Source organism: Macrobrachium rosenbergii, chromosome 54 (genome assembly GCF_040412425.1).
Source record: "Macrobrachium rosenbergii isolate ZJJX-2024 chromosome 54, ASM4041242v1, whole genome shotgun sequence".
Taxonomy (NCBI): domain Eukaryota; kingdom Metazoa; phylum Arthropoda; class Malacostraca; order Decapoda; family Palaemonidae; genus Macrobrachium; species Macrobrachium rosenbergii.
In genome coordinates this window covers 2023306-2044127 of record NC_089794.1, presented here as the reverse complement: position 1 = coordinate 2044127, position 20822 = coordinate 2023306, and the positions used below count along the sequence as shown (strand labels likewise).

Sequence of the window (20822 nt, the reverse complement as noted above, 5' to 3'; positions counted from 1 at the left end):
AACATTTTACCACCTTAGCATTCTTGCTCGATATTCTTCAGTGGAACTGTAAAGGTCTCAGAGCCTGTACAGAAGACCTTAAAGTTTTAATGCATGAATTTAATCCAGGGATTATATGCCTACAGGAAACAATGTTAGGCAACTCTGTTTATAATCCTGACTAAATTATTCAATATTTAAATCATATCCCCAATTGGTGATCGTGCCCATGGAGGTGCTGCAATTATTATTAATAAATCTCTACAGCACTCCACAATACAATTAAATACAACACTACAAGCTGCTATTTCAGTCATTTTGGAAAAGAGGATAACAATCTGCTCCTTATACCTTCCACCAGACCTTGATTTTAACATTGGAGATATTCAGTCGTTAATTGACCAACTTCCAGCTCCTTTACTTCTTGCTAGGTGATTTTAATGCCAAAAACCCAATTGGGAAGTCGGTTTTAGATAGTAAAGGGAAATTAATCGAAGACCTTATTGACAGGAATGATGTTACCCTGTATAATAATGGGTCAATGACTTTCCACAACATTCACGATAATCATTTCTCTGCACTGGACCTTAGTATTTCTTCAACTAGTATCCACCTTGATTTTAATTGGTCTGTTAATGAAGATTTAAATGGAAGTGATCACTACCCGATCCATTTGAAATATGCTCTGAATGCTCCATCTGAAGTTTTACCTAAAAGGTAGAGGACGCAGACTGGGATAAATTTAGTAAGGGTGTCAATCTAAAATATAGGGAGTTTGAGTCCTTTCATTCTCATCTAGATGCCTATGATTACTTTATTGAATCTACTTTGAAGAGTGCTGAAAGCTCGATTCCAAAAACAAAGGCAAACCTAAACTGTAGACCTGCAGTTCCCTGGTGGAATAAGACATGTGGTATTCTGAGAAAAGTGACTAGGAAATGCTTTACAGACGTTACAAAACTAGTGGCTCCCCTCAGTCTAAATTAATCTACAAACGTTAGCTTTAGCCAAACAGCAGCATGTCTTTTATAAGAAAGCCAAAAGAGAATGTTGGCTTTACTATATTAATGGAATAAACTCCAAGACCCCACTAAGAGTGGTGTTGCGCAAAATAAGGAAACTTGAGTGGAAAATTTGTAGCGTCACCATTGCCCTCATTAAAAATAAAATGACACTAAAATCACAGAGCCCACTGAAGATCAAAATGAGCTAGGAAAACACTTTTCTAAAGTTTCCAGCCTTGCTTTTATTCTCCAGAATTTCAAAGAATTAGGAATTCTGAAATGTGTCTGAAGTTTGATTCATTAAAATCTGAACCATACAACTACAAATTTTCCTAAGAGAACTTCGTGAGGCCTCTCCTCAAGTGAATCCACAGCTCCAGGTGAGGATACAATCATATATGAAATGCTGAAACACCTCCCAGATGATGCTAAAAATATTTACTGAAGATTATAAACAAAATATGGGAAACTGGAATTTTACCCAACGACTGGAAAATATCCATAATTGTCCCTCTAAATGATCTCTCTGTCCTCTTTTTCTTCTACTCCTTTTTTTACCAAACCACCAGCTATTTTTCAATAGCTCTTACCAGCTTGTATGTAATGACTATGGAGAAAATGATAAATATAGACTGGTTTATATGGATATATGTAATGTATATTATATATATTTATAATATGTATGGTTTCAGAAAACCACTCCACCCTTGATCCCTTTTGAGGCTGATAGTGTGGATATTTCCATTCTTCATTAAATTTCAGACCATGTCTGTGTGAAAGGAAAGGGCATCATACCTTGGATTGGGGTTCAATTGGCATTCATGAAACAAATGTGGGAAGATGGGCATGATTGGGAGAATGGTCACCCAATATATGATGTTTTCATCAGACCAGACTTTTTTTAGTATGATGTCATATTGACACCCTGAAGGCGGAACTATCCCTGAGATCAGCCCATGGATTCCAGGGGTGGGCTTCAGTGGCAATTCAAATAGTGTGTATTGAAAACTCCTGGCATATTTTTTTTGTATGCCCACCAACATAGTCAGAGTGGGGATGATTGTATTCATTTGTAATAGTCTCAAATCCCAACAAGCGGGTTAGATGAGACACTGGTGTGCCTCTCTGGTATGTTGTTGGTGCTAAAACTTTTGGGTAGGGTAAGGGGTGGACATCTGGGAGTCAGTTCCTACTGGTGTCGTTAGCTGAGAATAGGGCCCCATGAAAAGTCAATGGTGCCTCTTCAGTGTTCACCAGCAGTGTTTTTTTTTTTTTTTTTTTTTTTTTTTTTTTTTTTCATGGAAGGTCCCCATGTTGAAATTAGTACCCTGGGCCAAATGTGACTATTGACAATCTGACACGGTTGACAACCCAATGCCAGGCAAGAAGGAATACAGCCAGGAATCCCCAACAAAAGCATCTGGTTCCAGTATTGTCACACTGGAACCATTTGCAATAAAGAAAAGCAAGAAGTATGAAATAGTTCCTGGGTCTCTTTGTACCCAACTCATATGAAAAAATATTTAAATTTGAAGCTTAATGGTGACAATATTGATATTTTTGAGGTAAACAGGAAATTGTAAAATGTTGTGGCAGACAACCGAAAATATCCCCTCAGAACAGTAATATGCTCCTGGTAGAGAGTATCTCCCCAGAGGAAAGCATGAAGTTGATGAGTTTGTCGGCCCTTGCAGGGAGTAATGGTGGAGTGCACTCCCACTCCAGCTTGAACTGCAGCAAGGGTTTGATTTATGCCCTCAGCTAATGGGTTTCTCTGAGGAGAAACTTTCAAATGAATTGAAAGATCAGGGTGTAATTAAGGTGAACAGGATCACAAAGAAGGTGGATAGAGATCGGATACCTCAACCTACCTTGATATTGACATTCAATAAGATGTTATACATCTTAAGACTCCCAGAGTATGTCTCTGCAGCCTGGCATAGATACAAAATAAAACAGTACATCCCCCCTTTTTTCCCAGAAGATGTTTCCACTGCCAACGTTTTGGACACACCCTTCAGACGTGCTGGTCGAAAATACAAGAAAATCCTGCTGGTTTGTGTCAACTGTGGAGATGATGAGCATGGTATGTGCACAAGGGAACCTAAATGTGTTCACTGTGGTGAGGGACATGCATCATCATCTCAACAGTGTGATATATATTTATTTGAAAAAGAAATTCAGGCATTAAGAGTGATGGAAAGGATAACTTTTAAGGAAGCAAGAGAGAGAGCAAAAGCTAAGATTGTAAGACCTGGTCTAAGTTTTGCCTCAGTAGTAGCAAAACCTAGAAACCAACAAAGAACAAATAAAACTAAAGTAAAATAAGAAGCACAAAGGTAGAGTAAAGAATCGCTGAAAAGACGCCTAACAGATTCATCAGAATCTATTGATGATGGTAATGCAAAGACAAGGTTCAGTAGAACCAACAAGGAAGACGTCAACATAGAGCTAAGAAAAATTGAAGTGTCAGTTGAGACACACCTCCACCATCTGCCTCTTTGGAGGCGGGGCCAGCACTCGCTGGCCCGGTGCCAGCTTCTGTTGGTGCCAACTCCTCTTGGAGGACAAACCAGCAGATGCTGGTCCCCAGCACCAGTCCTTGCTGGTGCTTCTGCCTCTTTAAAGGCAGAGCTGGCTACTGCCAGCAATAGCAAGATAGTTGAGGAGGTCTCTTTAGAGAACACCTTGCTCTCTCCGTCCTGATTGAGACAGAGAGAAAAGAAACAAAAACCCTCAGTGTCAAAGACACTGAAGGAAAGGATGTTGGCTCTTTCAAGGTGGTTATTCCCCAAGAAGCCAACAAAACTGCCCATTAAATTGTCCTCCCAAATAGAAAACCCTCCCAATCTTGTAAAAAGGAACCATACTGATGGTCCCAGACAGAAATAAATTCACTTCTATAATTCAGTGGAACTGTCAGGGACTCCGAGCAAAGTATGAGGAAGTGAAGCTTTTGCTCTATGAGCATTCTCCTGTTGGGGTATGTTTGCAAGAGACCATGCTAGGTGAATATAGCCTACCCCTTGTCCTAGGGAATATGTTCACTTCAGAACTGAATTTGATTTGGAAGTGGGAAATCACGTGTGGATCCTCATCTACATCCGTCGAGATACTCCACACTACAAAGTAAAACTAAATACTCCACTTCAAGCTGTGGCTGTACGGATTAATTTAAGAAGGCAGTATACTATATGTTCCCTTTACATTCCACCCAATAGTCATGTCTCCTGAGAGGACTTAATATCCTTAATGTGGCAGCTACCAGAGCCATTTCTTCTTCTTGGTGACTTCAACAGCAGACATCCATTGTGGGGAGATGTAACATCAAACCAAAAAGGGAATATGATGGCATCTATCGTAGAAAATGAAGATATAGGCCTTCTTAATACTGGAGAACCTACCCATTATCACATTCAGACTGGTACTGTCTCCTGCATTGACCTTTCAATTTGTAGCTCTAATTGCAGTGTTGATTTTAGTTGGAGAACAAGTGATGACTGGCATACCAGTGACCATTCTCCAATTATAATCAGCACCAATGATGATCCACCTATCCCAAGATCACCACGATGGTGCTTAGAGAAAGCAAATTGGAAAAAATTCAAAAGATTTGAGCGAGCTGGAAGGGGATGCCAAAGATTTCCCAAGTGTAGATGATGCCATCGATCTACTCAATGGAACTTTCCATACTGCTGGCTTACATTCAATTCCTCGAACTAAAGGACTTTTCAGGAGACGGCCAGTTCCATGGTGGTCAGAAGAATTAAGGCTGCTGCATCGAGCTACAAGGTCATCATTGACCAGGTGCCATAGACATCGCACTGTGGATAATGTCATCACTTATAAACAGTGTATAAGGCACGATTTCGAAAAGCTAAAAGCTGCCAGAAGACAATCATGGGCAGGATATGTATCCTCTATTAACAGCAGAACACCAGTCAGCAGCATTTGGAAGAAAATAAGAAAAATTCAGGGTAAATTTACACCCAATCCTCCTCCAGTCCTTAAAGTAAATAATAATCATGTCACTGATGCCACAGAAGTTAGTAATATATTTTCTGAACACTTTGCTCAAGTCTCTGAAAAATCAGATAGTTCCCAGGACATCATTTCAGAATGATGGAAGAACAACAGGTACTTGATTTTTCATCAAACAAAAGTGAATCTTACAATATGCCTTTTTCTGAAAGGGAATTTGACTCTGCTTTAGCCAGGAGCAAGAACACTGCCCCTGGCCCAGATGAGATTCCTTATAAAATGTTTAAACACATTTCAAGGAACACAAAACTTTTTATAATCAGCATTATCAATAGAATATGGGATGAAAGCAGCTACCCTAGCATATGGGAATTGGCAACCATGTTACCATTTCTTAAGCCTGGAAAAGATCTCTCTATGCAGCAAGTTACCACCCCATTGCGTTAACTTGCTGTTTGTGTAAATTAATGGAAAAAATGGTAAATGTAAGGCTGATGTGGTATTTAGAGCACAACAGTATTTTAACACCTTCTCAGTGTGGCTTTCGAAAAATGCACTCCACACTGGATATCTTACTGCAACTTGAAACCTCTGTCTGTGAAGCATTTGCCTCCAAACAACACCACGTGACAGTGTTTTTGATATAGAAAAGGCATATGACACTGCTTGGAGACATGGAATTCTCAAGACAATGCATAATAGTGGTCTACGAGGAAAATTACCTTTATTTGTCAGATCATTTTTACATCGTAGGTATTTTAAAGTTAAAGTTGGCAGTACTTTATCAGAGAAAAGGTGCCAAGAAGAAGGTGTTCTCCAGGGCAGTGTTCTCAGTGTAACACTTTTTGCTCTGGCCATAAACAGTGTTACATCTGTTATTCCAAAAGAGGTCTTAAAGACGTTATTTGTGGATGACCTGTCAATATCTTTTGCTGCCACCCGGATGACTGTAGCCGAAAGAAAGTTACAATTAACGATAAATAAAATAACAAGTTGGGCTGAGAAACAGGGTTTTAAAATCTCTGTAAGCAAGACTACTGCTGTCCACTTCTGCCGGATTAGGGGAGTACATCCTGATCCAGACCTCTATTTGTATGGCCATAGAATCCCATGTGTAGAACAAGCGCGCTTCTTAGGCCTAGTTTTTGACAGCAGAATGACTTGGGTCCCCCATATCAAACATATCAAAGCAAAGTGCCTAGAAGCTCTACACATCTTGAAGGTGCTGTCTCACACCAGTTGGGGAGCTAGTAGAAATCTTATACTAAAGCTTCATAAAACCTTAATTTTATCAAAGCTGTCATACAGTTGTGAAGTATATTCTTCAGCCTCTTCATCTAACTTAAAAATTTTAGATTCTGTTCATCATTCAGGTATTCGTATAGCCACAGGAGCTTTTCGTTCATCACCAATATCTAGTTTGCTTAGTTGATGCAGGAGAAATGCCCTTGAACTCTATCGTCAGTCATCATTGCTTTCATACTGGTTTAGAGTGCAAAGACTTCCCAAATCTCTGGCTTTGCTGTGGCAAACAGAAATATTTTTAACAATTTTTATGAAAATCATCCAAGGTATCCTACTCCTTTTAGCTATAGAATTAAAAAGATTTTAGAGGATACAAATATTGGAAAAATCCCTGTACTTCCTTGTGTGTATCCCATTACTCCTGTCTGGAAGGTACCTGCTGTGAAATTCTGCAGGTACTTCAGTGGAGCAAAGAGGGATAAATCTGATGAGGAAATGAGGGCAATATTTTTTAGAGCATGCTTCAGAGCATATGGATACAAGATTTATATTTACTGATGGTTCCAAATCCAATGCTGGCGTTGGTTATGGAGTTTTTAGTGAATCTTTTAACCGAAGAGGTGCGCTTTTCAGTTGTTTCAAACTTTACAGCTGAGCTGTATGGCATCTTAGTAGCACTGGAACATATTGCAATACTCCCAGTGTCTGGCTACACAATATTTTGTGACTCTAAAAGTGCCTTAGAGTCCCTGGAAGTCTTCAATACTGATCATCCCTTAGTGTTGAAGATCTTGCAGTGGATCTTCTTGCACCATTGTAGAGGAAGCATTGTTTCTTTTTGTTGGGTTCCTGCCCATGTGAACATATCAGGAAATGAAAAGGCAGACCAGCTAGCCAAATCAGCAGCACAAATTCTGATACCCAGAAAATGTCCTGTTCCATATCGTGATGCATTCCATATTATATGGAAATCCATCCAGCAATTATGGGCACTTCAGTGGGACAGAGTAGGCCCCAATAAAATGAAAGAAATCACTAGTCAGACACACCCTTGGAAATATGACCTAATGCCAAGGAAGTGGGAGGTTGTATTGTGTAGATTACGTATTGGCCATACACGTTTAACTCACGGCTTTGTGATGAATGGGGAGAATGAGCCCTTCTGTGACGATTGCTTGGTTCCACTGACTGTTAGGCATTTGCTGGTTGAGTGTCCCAGTCTGGTGGAACTTAGGAATCATTTTTTATCAAATAGCAGTGAAGCAGGTGGTAATTATAACATGGCAAAACTGTTGGGAGAAAGTATGGTATTAATAATGTTATCTCTTGACCAACCAAATCCAGCAAGGATTCTGCCAAAAGTGTCAGACCATTGGCATATTTTTTGACTTGGAGAAAGCATATGACACTACCTGGAGAATTGGCATCATGAAACAATTGCACAAGATGGGCATATGTGGAAGAATGGTCAGGTTTATATATTCCTTTTTATCAGACAGACTTTTTTTTCTAAAGGGAAACTCCTTCTCCCAACCTTTTATGCAGGAGGAAGGAGTTCCCCAAGGAAGCATTTTTAAGTGTAACACTTTTTCAGTGGCAATAAATAGTGTGATTGAAAAATCTACCCTGTTAAATGCTCGCTTTTTGTCGATGACCTTGCAATTACTGAAGGATATGATTCCTTTTCTGTATGTAAACATTTGCAAAGGTCTATTAATGCTATTACTAAAAAATGATGAGAATGGTTTCAAATTCTCCTCTTCCAAAACAGTTGCAGTAAGATTCACCAGGTGCCGACGTGGAAGAGGTTCCCAACTTAGTTTAAAAGGGTCCATCCTTCCTAACGAGAGTGAAGTTAAATTTCTGGGGATGACTATTGACCATAAATTAACATGGGCTAGCCACATAAATGCCCTAAAGTTTAATGTTAAACAATCTATGAATATTTTAAAGGTTGTTTCTGGATTTAGTTGGGGGCTGATAAGAAATCCCTTCTGAGGCTATATGACTCTCTGTGTCGATCTAAGCTAGACTATGGCTGTCAGATTTATTCCTCAGCCTGTAAAACCAAGCTAAAGGAACTGGATGTTGTACACAACATGGGGTTGAGAATATGCTCAGGGCTTTTAGAACTTCGCCTGTTGAAAGCATTTATGTCGACACAGATCATTTACCCTTGATCTAAGAAGGCAAGAGCTAGGGTTGCAATACATGGCTAGAATGAAAAGTGCTCCCAAAAATCCCTCCTTTCAAGCACTAAAGGAAACAGACTCTCGAAGTTTTTCTGGTACAAGAGCTTCTAAACCATTCCAAATTCGACTGAATGAGGATGTTAGGAATAATCACCTTAAATCCCAGAAAGTCCTGGAAGTAGAATATCCTGTAAATCCTCCATGGCTTATCCCAGAAGCATCAATATGTAAGAAACTGTTTAACAAAAAGGACTGCACTGTAGAAGAGATTAGGGAAAATTCTTAGAGCACGATGTTACCCATACTAATTTTACAAAAATTTATACAGATGGATCTAAGTCAGATAGTGGTGTTGGTTGCGCTGTTATCCTTGGTGATACAGCGTACACAGCTAAATTACCTGACTCTGCATCAATATTTACTGCCGAATTAACAGCCGTAGTGTCTGCCCTAGATTTAGTTTTTCAAAGTAGTGACTCTAATTTTGTCATATACTCAGACTCTAGAAGCACCTTAGAAGCTATTAAAAATTTAATAGCTTTCATCCATTAATTCAAAAAGTTCAGGAGTGGCTTTTTCGTATATATTGTCGACGTAAATCAGTCTCTTTTCTGTTGGGTCCCTTCTCACGTGGGGATTCGCGGAAACGAGATGGCAGACAGGGAAGCAAAAGCTGCTAGTATTTTATCAGAAACCTCTTTTAGAAAAGTGCCTCATACAGATCTAAAAGGTCCCATTAGATCTTATGTTTTAAATAAATGGCAAGAAAGGTGGACTTCTCCTCTTCTTGCCAATAATAAGAAATATAGAAATATTAGGGATAATATACTACCGTGGTCTTCGTCATTCCAGCTTGACAGACGAACAGAGGTTATTTTAACGAGATTAAGGATTGGGCACACTCGTTTGACCCATCAGTTTATTTTAGAAGGAAGCAGCCCTCCAGAGTGTGCTTACTGTGATGAGACACTAACAGTGGAGCACATTCTGGTGGTCTGCCCCAGATATTTTAACCAAAGAGAGAGATATTTTCAGGGTAAATTCTCTCTGATATTTTGGGAGATGAAGCAGATATTTCTGCTATCATCTCTTTTTTAAAGTGTATTAAAATTTTTAACGATATTTAATTTTATTTAATAATTATTACATCACGTAGAATTTTAATGACATTAATTTTTTTTTTTTTTGTATATAGCACATCATTCATTAAACTTCATACCCTTATTTATTGGTCACATCACTTCATTTTATTTATTAATCATTTCCTTCATGAATTCATAACTTTAACATAATTTATTTTCTTTCCATTACGGCGCTGAATGGCCTTGTTGGCCCCAGTGCCTGGGCTTTTGCCCTAAATATCATACATCCATCCATCCATCCATCACTAACAAGTGACCTATTTGGTCCCAGTGCTAGGCTTCTAGCCTAGACCTTTCATTTCATCCAAATCCTTCTGGCTAGTCCTATAAGAGCTGATAGTCAGCTCAGTGGTCTGGCTAAATTTTTAAGCGATTATAATACTTAATGTACCAATAAAAGAAATTTTAGTCTGGTAAACTTAACCATTTTAATGTTCTGAGCACTTTTCTTGTACATATGATTTTCAATTTATAGCAGGTCAGTCATCATTTTCATCTTATCTAGTTTATAATATTTTAAAATATATATTTCAGAGAATGCAGAGTTGGGGACCAGCTGAAATTGGGGGTATCCCAAAATTGGACACTTGAACAGTCTCAGTCTGAGTTAGCTGAGAGGGAATACTTTAAGCATCATGCTAAAACCCCCTCTGGCAGAAATACCTTCACAGAGATGCAAGATAACCCTTCAAGTGGAGAAATTCAACCTAAAATCACTCCCTCAACACCTCAGACTTTTACTAGAAATCCAGCCCCTCCAACTCCAATGGAAGTGAGTGTTGAGAGTATTCATAATTTTTATTCATTGATGTGTATTAACATTTTTTGCAGCATCCATTTGTTTCCAGTGTATTGTTCTCTACCTTTTACTTTTCATTTATTCCCTACAGTCTCTATACTTATCTGTCCAGCTTTAGCTTGCTTCAATAGACATTTACCACATAAGTGGGCCAAATGCAATGAATTTGTTTTGAATTTTTTCTTTCAGAACAATGAAAATTCCAAAAAGTGAATCACAATAGAACTGACACAACTCCTGTATGTTGCTTTGAAAGAAGGAAAAGTTTTGGCTCATGCCTTTGTGTAGTAAGTCATTAGTGTTGCTTATGTTGTGCTTTCCAGAGCCTGAGATGTGTTCAGTGGCCTTCAGATCTAGAACAGTCAACCTTTGCTTTGCGGGTTTGACAGTTAAGGTGGTATTGATCCTAACAGTATCACTCCCATCTTTTTGAAAAGAAACTACTGATTTTAATGCTAGTAAGGTTACTACTGTTTTCCATACCTTAGTTGGACTTGCAAGTTTTCCTTCCGTTTGGAGGAAAGGAAACATTGCCACAGAAGTCCATCTTCATACCTCTCAGAACATAGGCCAGTTTCAGTTACTCCTGTTTTAGCTAACATTTTTAGAAGCTCCTCTCTAAACATCTTTGTAGGTTTTGTTGAAGATAATAACTTGCTACCAGCTTGGATTTTGTAAAGGCTTTGGTACTTGTGATACACTCTTGTCAGTATCTGTTATGGTGGGTAGTTCTCTTAATGAGGGTGAAGAGACACACATAGTCCGTTTAGATTTTAGTGCAGTCTGTGATTGTGCGAATCATAAAGAACTTAACAACAAGCTAAGATTATTGGGGAATTGGTGGATTTTTCTTAATATTTTAAATGATTTTGGAATTGGCAGAATCCATAGCGTAGATGTTGATGGTTAGTATAGTAGCTTTAGTATTGTCATTTGAGGTGTTCCTCCAGGTAGTGTTCTTGGACCTCTCCTATTTATTAAGTATACTAGTGACATGTGGCAAGGTCTGGAGAACAAATTGATTGCATATTCTGACATTTATTCATGGGCGGAGTAGACTTTGGAGCACACAGCTTAACTCCTTCCAAAACTCAAAGTATGATCATTAAAGTGTCCAGAACACTATCCATGTTTTCTTAGACCAAATTTGACAAGGTGAAAAGCTGCATCCAACAAGAATTTGTTCCCCAGGTTTGTGTCCAAGAGTCCCATATATCATTATATATTTGTTTGGATTAATTTTTGTGGAATTTTCCACTTTTGCTAAAATTTATTGGCCCTTTTAAATAGGAAAAGATATCATAGCTGGGATTGGGTTTATATCGGAAGTTAAGTAGTGGGAACTGTGGTTGGACCATCAACTTCCCGATAATGTTCAGACCTGAGAGTTATCAGATTGATAGCTCACCTGAAATATGTATCAAAAAGTTACCCATATACACCAGAACACCATAGACAACATATAATAGAGCATATAAGCCGAAAAGGTCCACATTACGCAATATATACAGATGGATCTAAATCAGAACACGGAGTGGTATATGCTTCAGTATTCACAGTTTAGAATTGATAATCTAACACTTCAGCTATAAAAATAATTAAAGAAACATCATTCAAAAATTTTGTGATTTTTAGTGACTCGAGAAGTGCTATAGAAGCTATTCAGGGTTACAAATCTCAAAAAATAATATTGTACAACAAATTAAATTATTTCTTCATAAATTAAAAATAATGGAAAATGTAGAAATATATTGGATCCCTGCCCATGTGGTGATCAAAGGAAATGAAGAGGCAGATAAAACAGCCAAAAAAACAATCCACATGACAGAACAAATGTGAATATCCCTATTACTGATTATGTAACACACATAAAGGTGGGTATCATAAACAAATGGCAATACATATGGGATGAAGAACCTGAAAATGGTAAATTAAAACAAATTAAACCTAAAGTTGAAAACTGGAGTTCATCATATCAGAGAGAGAGAGACACGCACAAGTAATTCTAACACGTCTCAGAATAGGTCATACTCGTCTGACACATGTACACTTAATGAGCAGCCCACGTGGCCTGGCTCCAGAGTGCTCAGAGTGCAAGGTGATGGTAATGGTCAAATATGTATTGTGTGGGTGTCCAAAGTATGACCAACAGCGACTATCAACTTTTGGAAATAAATCAACAAAGGAAATTTTGTCAGAATCTCTTACAGTTTCAGTCGTTCTGATTTTGTTGTTCATGAGGAACTGTGATTTGATAGGTAAAATATAAAAATAAGTAAATAATTAAAGCACGAAAACAGCATTTGTCGATTTTAAATTTAAATTTTTTTTTTAAACATAACTTATTATGAATTTCAATATACCTTTTTAGTGTGGAAGCAGGAGTAAATGCATTTATTGTGTGTATGTGTTACAGTATGAGAACGTAAGCCTACGTGGTATTTTATCCTAATCCTTTGGGCCAGCTCTATAAGAGCTGAAGGTCAGCTCCGTGATCTGGTTAAACTACTTTAATACTACTCAAGGCGGAATTACTCTTTGGGACTGGACCATTTTACTAGTACAGTATGTTGTCATTCACCTTTTCATTTATCAATCACATCATTAATTTATATATTTCATTTTCATCGAAGCTGAATAATCCTGAACTGGGTTCCATCAACTGCCGGATAATGTTCAAGACCTAAATTTCAACTAATCAGTCACCACGAATTCAGAGTCTGGTTCTGGGATAGGATCGGATTCTGTCTTGCCCTATCCGGTTAGGGTGGGGATGATTGTATTCTTTAAATACTCTCAGTCCTAGCAAGCGGGTTTGGCTTACACTTGGGGCACTCTAACCATGTTGTGCCACCCCCTGTGGGGTAGAGTAGGGGGCAGACATTTGGGAGTCGATTCTCACTTGTGCCAATGGTGGAAAAATAAACTCCATGAAAGGCCGATGAAATCTTTTTAAGGTTTTCAGGTTTAATCATGTTTTATTATTCACTTCAGTCTTAATGCTAAGTTTTTTGACCCTTTGATGGTAGTGACTTTTTCCATCCAATCTTTCTGACAAGTCATTATAAGGATTCGAGTAACCCTGGGGCATAAAACACCCAAAAAGACTAAATATCGATATGATCCATCCTTAACTCACTTCGACTCCCTCTTTGGGAGTGGAAGTTGGTCAAGGTTTCTAACCATGGAAGCTAACCAAAATATTTCAGTCTAAAAGTTGGAAAACTACTTATTAAAAAGATATCCAACAACAGAAATGTCATTCAGACAAATAAAAGAAAGGACATGGCTTATAGAAGCCACAACAAAAAACCAATCTGAAGACTGTTTTTTCATAAAAAGTATCGATAATGTAAATGTAATTAAAAAAAAAATATGGCATTATGAACAGCATTCAAGGTACTGTTGTACTTCCTTGAAAATAATAACGAACCGGTCAAGAAGAATATACAACTGGACTCTCCTAAAATGAGATATCCCAAAGTCCAAGATTGTGAGATGTATATAATATCAAGTAAACAGAATAATAAAATATTAAGAATTGCAAAAATAAAATTTGAAGGTCAAGACCTACCTCAAAAAGTAAAAATTTTGGGCCAAAATATAGAGCTGAGACCTTACGTTCCAAATGACTACATTGTCAAAATTGTAGTATAGGCCTATATGGGCACACGAAGAAAAACTCGAAATGAATGTATATGTGCTTATTGTGGTTCTGATGAACATGCCACACAATGAAAATGTAATAGGCCAAAGTGTTTAAACTGTGGGCAAGATCATCACTCAAGATCCAAAGAATGCATGTTTTAAATGTACAATACATGATTGAAAATCTTACAAGAAAGGACTGGGATGTCTATAAAGGAAGCAAAATTGGAACTTAAAGTTAGAGGAATTCAAGATCTGTCTAAGATATATACATATTCTTCAGTAACAAAAACCAGTAATGAAACAAAAACGCTTGAGCACAGAAAAAAAATCCCAAGAAGAAAATGCCTTACAAACAATAACTAAACTGGTAATAAATAAAAAAACGGGAACAAATGATATGGATAATATTTTATCAGATTCGTTTGAAATATTAATGCACATAGCACAAGGAGATGCTACCACAGAAGTAGCAGAGGAAAGTTGTGATGGACCAGAAATTAAAGATAAAAAGAGACCGTTGGAGAGAACACCACCCAAAATGAAGAAAGCAACTATTAATAGAGAAACTTCGGTTAAACCAAAGACAAAGGATATAAAGAGAGAACAAAAACAGAAACAAGCTGAGAATATACATCTGTCTCCTAAAATAATAGTAAAACACATCGAAGCAAATGTCCAAAACACTGAAGTTGAAGAGATCCATACCATAGATGTCCCTCGAGTAGGACACCTGACGAGAAGAGATTACTCCTATCACACCAATAGTTGGGCCCGGGTCCTGAAATGAAAAATCCTACACAGTTTTTGGTTTAAATGGCGTGGACATTTCACAATTGCAAAATTTTACTGCTTAAGTGAATCTGAAAAGGGATCGTTTTTGGAAGGGGTTTATAAGATTCAGAAATAAACTAATTGTGGGAGTTGGGGTAGTTGAGTCACCACCCAATACAGTTTGGACCTAAGAGATAGTGATGGGATTCTCCAATTGCTATCTTGGGGGGCGGAACCATCTCTGGGGATCAGCCCATCGGAATCCAGGGGGGGCTGGTTTTTGGGGATGGGACTCCTGGCTTTTGTCCGGAAGCCCACCAATTTGTTTGGAATAGGGAGTCAGTCACCATCAGTGGTTGGCAGAACTCCCAGCAGGCGGATTGGCTTATACCTGGGCCACTGCAAGCGTATTGGTGCTATCCTGAAAGGGTAGGGTATGGGGTGGACTGTTGGGAGTCGACTCTCACTTGTGGAGAATGCGAATACCTGACTGATCCACGATACTTTCTTGATATAAGCAAGCAGTTTTGGGTGGGTGAATGAGCCAGTTTGTGTGTGGCAGTATGATGTGTTCATGCTTGGCATCTTGGGGTCTCTTTGTGGGTTTTGGGAGTGTGTTGGGTTGGGGAAGCTGGGCAGTAGAAGCTGCTTGGTTTTCTCTTTCTGATGTGCTGTCGGGGTCTGTGCGAGGGTTCTTGGGTGTTGGGTGTGCACTTTTTGGAATTCTGCATGCAGACTGGTTTAAATTTATGGATTTGGCTATTAGTTTTCCCTCCCCTGGATCCGACGATTTACCGGCACTGGCAACGACTTCTGGTATGAACTTGGATACAAGGTTGGCTGTTGGACAGAACCAAACACTGAGACACCAGGGTGTTAATAAATCTGGTGGATTTGATTCAAATAATAGGGTCCTTTATTGCATTAATGTAGGCTTGTCATTAGATTATGAATATTTATATAGTGTAGTAAAACAATTTGGCAAAGTGGAAAGAATTAAATTAATTCTATAAAAAGATAAACAGTCATTTTCTGCTTTTGTTAAATTTTCCTCTCCCCTGGAAGCTAGTGAGGCACAACAAAAACTCCATGGCCACATTCTAAATGACTCAGTTCTCATTGCAAAAGTGTTTTCAGTGAAAAACTTAAATGATGAGCCATTTGATTTTATTCCTGACTGAAGAACATGGACCAGCCCCATGTACCAGAGCTCTTCCTCCCCCTTTATGGCATGTTGCTATCTAAAGCTGTTGAATGTATTGAGAGCAAGGTTGGTTCCATTCCCATTCGAAATTCAAAACGCTATGGAAAGAACCTTCTAATAAAAGCTGGTAATGAGACTCAAGCAGTTCTGCTATCAAACTTTAAACCTCCTGAAAGTGGAAATATTGAATGTATTTCATCTCAAAGGTTCTTTAACACACTGAAAGGGGTATTTTACTCAAAAGACTTGCATGTTTTTAAAGAGGAAGAGATTCTCCATCGATGTCCTCCTTGTGAATCTCATGTAAAAAAACTGGGTGGGGATGCAACTATCCTTTTAACCTTCTCCTCCAATTACCTACCTGGTACCATCATTGTTGGCCATAAGAGGATGCAGGTTAAAAAATATAAAAGAAATCCCAAACAGTGTCGCAAATGCTTTGAATATGGCCACATTCAAAACTCCTGTGATAACAATAAAAGATGTTCCATGTGCTCTTGCAGAGCAAATAATTTCCTGATTGCAAATGATAAGCAGCCCGAAACTGTTGTCCCAGATATAAATTTGAACAAGATAGTGTTGGCTGATAATGAACATACCAGCATTAGTAAAGCAAAACGCATGGTAATGGGGGTAAACAAAAGTGCAAACTCTACTTATGTTTCTGTAATAAAACTTATGAAAATTCCAGCAATGTAAGGCCATTAAAAACTGCATCTGCTATTCCTCGGACTGTAAATAATAATGAAAATCTCCACACTGGTCAGAAACTTTTGTCGGCAAGTGCTTTAGAGTCCAGTACCAAAAATTGTACTTCCAAAAACACAGAAAATATATCTTCCAAAGTCGATACAAATTCCACTTCTACAATAGCTGCCAATTCATCTCCAGAAATAAATGTGCCAAAATCAACTAATAATTCAAAAAGATGTTTTAAAAATACTTAAAAAAAATAAGCTGAAGGAGCAATCCCAATTAGATAGAGCTAGTTCAGAGCCATCAATCGTCACAGCCACAAACAAAAATAATAACAAAGCTACAGTTACAAATACCAAGATGCGCACAAGAAATGTTTCCCCAAATAATGATAGCTTTGTAATCAAAACTTAAATGCGTTCAGTGTTTTGGAAGAGATCTCTCCTCCTAGAAGGGTGGTTCCAAAAATAGATTCAGAACAAAAACATCTGAGTTCAATTCAGTCTTGCTGCCCTAAGACAAAGAGGATTAATGGTGCACAGAATCACAGTAGAAATTCTGAACATCAGGACCATAATAAAAAATATGAAGGTCAGCCAGAGACCCTGAACTCCAATTCATATGAAAATGGATTAAGAAAACAATCTCTTATAAAGGAGAATTTCCCACTCCACCTTAGGAACAGTACTTCCCCTCCAAGGAGTGGGAAGTAGCACATTTTACCACTTAGCATTCATGCTCGATATCCTCTAGTGGAATTGTAAAGGTCTCAGAGCCTGTACAGAAGACTTGAAGTTTCAATGCATGAATTCAATCCAGGGATGATATGGCTGCAGGAAACAGTGTTAGGCAACTCTCCTTTTAATCCTGAACTAAATTATTCAATATTTAAATCATATCCCCCTATTGGTGATCGTGCCCATGGAGGTGCTGCAATTATTATTAATAAATCTCTACAGCACTCCACAAAACAATTAAATACAACTCTACAAGCTGTTGCTATTTCAGTCAATTTGGAAAAGAGGATAACAATCTGCTCCTTATACCTTCCACCAGACCTTGCTTTGGAGATATTCAGTCCTTAATTAACCAACTTTCAGCCCCTTTACTTCTGCTAGGTGATTTTAATGCCCACAACCCCCTTTGGGGAAGTCGGTTTATAGACAGCAAAGGAAAATTAATCGAAGACGTTATTGACAGGAATGATGTTATTACCCTATATAATAATGGGTCATTGACTTTCCACAACATTCATGATAATCATTTCTCTGCACTGGACCTTAGTATTTCTTCAACAAGTATCCACCTTGATTTTGATTGGTCTGTTAATGAAAATTTAAATGGAAGTGATCACTACCCAATCCATTCGAAATATGCTCTAAATGCTCCATCTGAAGTTTTACCTAAGTGGAAGGTAAAGGATGCAGACTGGGAAAAATTCAGTAAGGGTGTCAATCTAGATAGGGAGTTTGGGCCCTTTCATTCTCATCTAGATGCCTATGATTATTTTATCGAATCTACTTTGAAGAGTGCTGAAGGCTCGATTCCAAAAACAAAATGCAAACCTCATAGACCTGCAATTCCCTGGTGGAATAAGACGTGGTATTCTGAGGAAAGTGACTAGGAAGTGCTACAGACGTTACAAAACTAGTGACTCCCCTCAGTCTAAATTAATCTACAAACGTGCTTTAGCCAAGCAGTGGCACTTTTTTAAGAAAGCCAAAAGAGAATGTTGGCTTTACTATATTAATGGAGTAAACTCCAAGACCCCACTAAGAGTGGTGTGGCGCAAAATAAGGAAACTGAGTGGAAATTTTGTTGCGTCACCATTGCCCTCATTAAAAATAAATGACATTCTAATCACAGAGCGCACTGAAGTTGCCAATGAGCTAGGAAAACACTTTCAAAAGTTTCCAGCCCTAACAATTATTCTTCAGAATTTCAAAGAATTAGGAATTCTGAAATGATTCTGAAATTTGATTCGGGAAAATCTGAACCATATAACTACAAATTTTCCCTCAGAGAATTTCGTGAGGCGCTCTCCTCAAGTGAATCCACAGTCCAGGTGAGGATACAATCATATTTGAAATGCTGAAACACCTCCCAGATGATGCCAAAAATATTTACTGAAGATTATAAACAAAATATGGGAAACTGTAATTTTACCCAAGGACTGGAAAATATCCATAATTGTTCCTATTAAAAAGCCTAATAAAGATGCTTCCCAAGCCGGCAGCGATAGACCAATAGCTCTTACCAGCTGTGTGTATAAGCTGATGGAGAAAATGGTAAATACCAGACTAGTTTGGCACCTGGAAACCAAAGGATTAATATCACCATTCAATTTGGTTTCAGGAAAAACCCCCCCTCGATTTGGGACCACCTTGACGTGGTGAGGGGGCTCTTGAACCCCAGGAATCTGTTCCCGGGTTTGAGTCCAAGAGTCCCATATACCATTCTGTATTTCTTTGAATTAATTTTTGCAGAATTTTCCACTTTTGCTAAAATTTATTGAACCTGATAAATAGGTAAAGATATCATAGCTGGGATTGGGTTTATGTCCAAAGCTAATTAGTGGGAACTGGTAGGACCATCAACTGCCCGATAATGTTCAGACCTGAGAGTTATCAGATTTATAGCTCAAAGGCAGAACTATTCTTTAGGGCTGGACCACGGATTCCAGGGTGGTCTGGTTCTGGGGATAGGACTCTCGGCATTCTATCTGGTTGCCCATAACATGATTGGAGTGGGAATGATTGTATTTTTGTAATACTCTCAGTCCTAGCAAGCGGGTTTGGCTTACACTTGAGCCACTCTAATCATGTTGTGCCATCCCCTAAGGGGACAGGCAGGGTAGGGAATGGACATTTGGGAGTCAGTTCTCACTTTGCCATTGGTGGAAGAATAAAACTCCATGAAAAGCTGATGATATCTTTTTAAGGTTTTTTTTTTCTCCCTCAAATCTTTATGCCAAGTGAAAATGAAGATTCGAGTACCCCTGGGCCCTTTGATGGGAATGACACGGCACAATTGACACCCGCTGGAACCTCCTGTACTGTAACAACCTTTCTTTAGAAAAAACAAAAAAGAATCCAAATGTAATCACACTGGAACCTTATGCTCCAGTTCACAACAAATCCAAAAGAAATATCGCGTTGACCCAACCTTGACTCCTTTCGACTCCCTTTTTGGGAGTGAAAGTTGGTCAAGGTTACTAACCATAGAAACAGAGCAACAAATTTCAGCCCTAAAGTTGGAAAACTTCTTATTAAAAAGACACTCAACGACAGAAATGTCGTTTAGACAAATAAAAATGAAGACGTGGCTTCTATATCTGTCCATAAAAAGAATCAACAATGTGAATGTAAAAGTAAAGAAGCATGACACTATGAACAGCATTCAGGGTACTATTGTGCTTCCTGAAAATAATGACGAACCGGTTGATAAGAATGTGCTGTTGGACTCTCTTAAAATGAGATGTACCAAAGTCCAAGATTGTGAGGTATCTGTGGTGCATCGCTATATTATGATCGAAAATAATGAGTAAAAAGGCCACAATAATGTTATTGATAAACTGTATTTTTCAAGATACAAAAAAGGATACAAACAAGGGAGCTTTCGACTGTTTGCACAACGGTCCTCTTCAGCCAGCTGAATAAAAGTACTTGTTTTTCTTAAAAAGACACGTTGAAAAGAATTTTCGTGACAGTCGATCCAGGAAAAAAAAATCTCATCGAACAATCTTTCGGCATGAACTCAAAAAATTTGTAATTAATTTTCAAAAAATAATAATTCTGCCAATAATTGTAGTTATGTAAGTTTTTGTTGTAGCTGTTTGGTTAGTGGGTGTCCGTTCTGTATCAAACTCCCATACAGCCAAATACGCCATTACCTGTTTCTCTCAATTTTAAGAACAATGTAACAAATGAAGGGTCTAACACAGATTTATGTGACTAATAATTTTGGTGATATACTAGCAGACTGTATATATCATTATAAATATTTAAAAAAATTATAATGCTTTCATTTATCAAAATCTTCTGGTTCAGGATGGCTTACTTCTGGTGGTTTTAGCTCATCAGTCTCTTTATTCTAACAACAAAAACGATTCAGCTGGATTGTATGATGCCAACACAGGAGTTATTTTGAAAGCTGCTA

General features: G+C 38.2%; 1 protein-coding gene across 4 annotated transcripts in view; it reads left to right on the top strand.

Moving 5' to 3' along the window:
• The window catches only part of LOC136834728 (uncharacterized), a 415458-nt gene that overhangs the window by 305379 nt on the left and 89257 nt on the right, over positions 1 to 20822 (top strand). For all 4 annotated transcript variants that reach the window (XM_067097317.1, XM_067097315.1, XM_067097316.1 and 1 more), the window contains exon 4: positions 10078 to 10315. In XM_067097317.1, coding sequence (XP_066953418.1) covers positions 10078 to 10315 — 238 coding nt within the window. The remainder of the gene's footprint in view (positions 1 to 10077; positions 10316 to 20822) is intronic.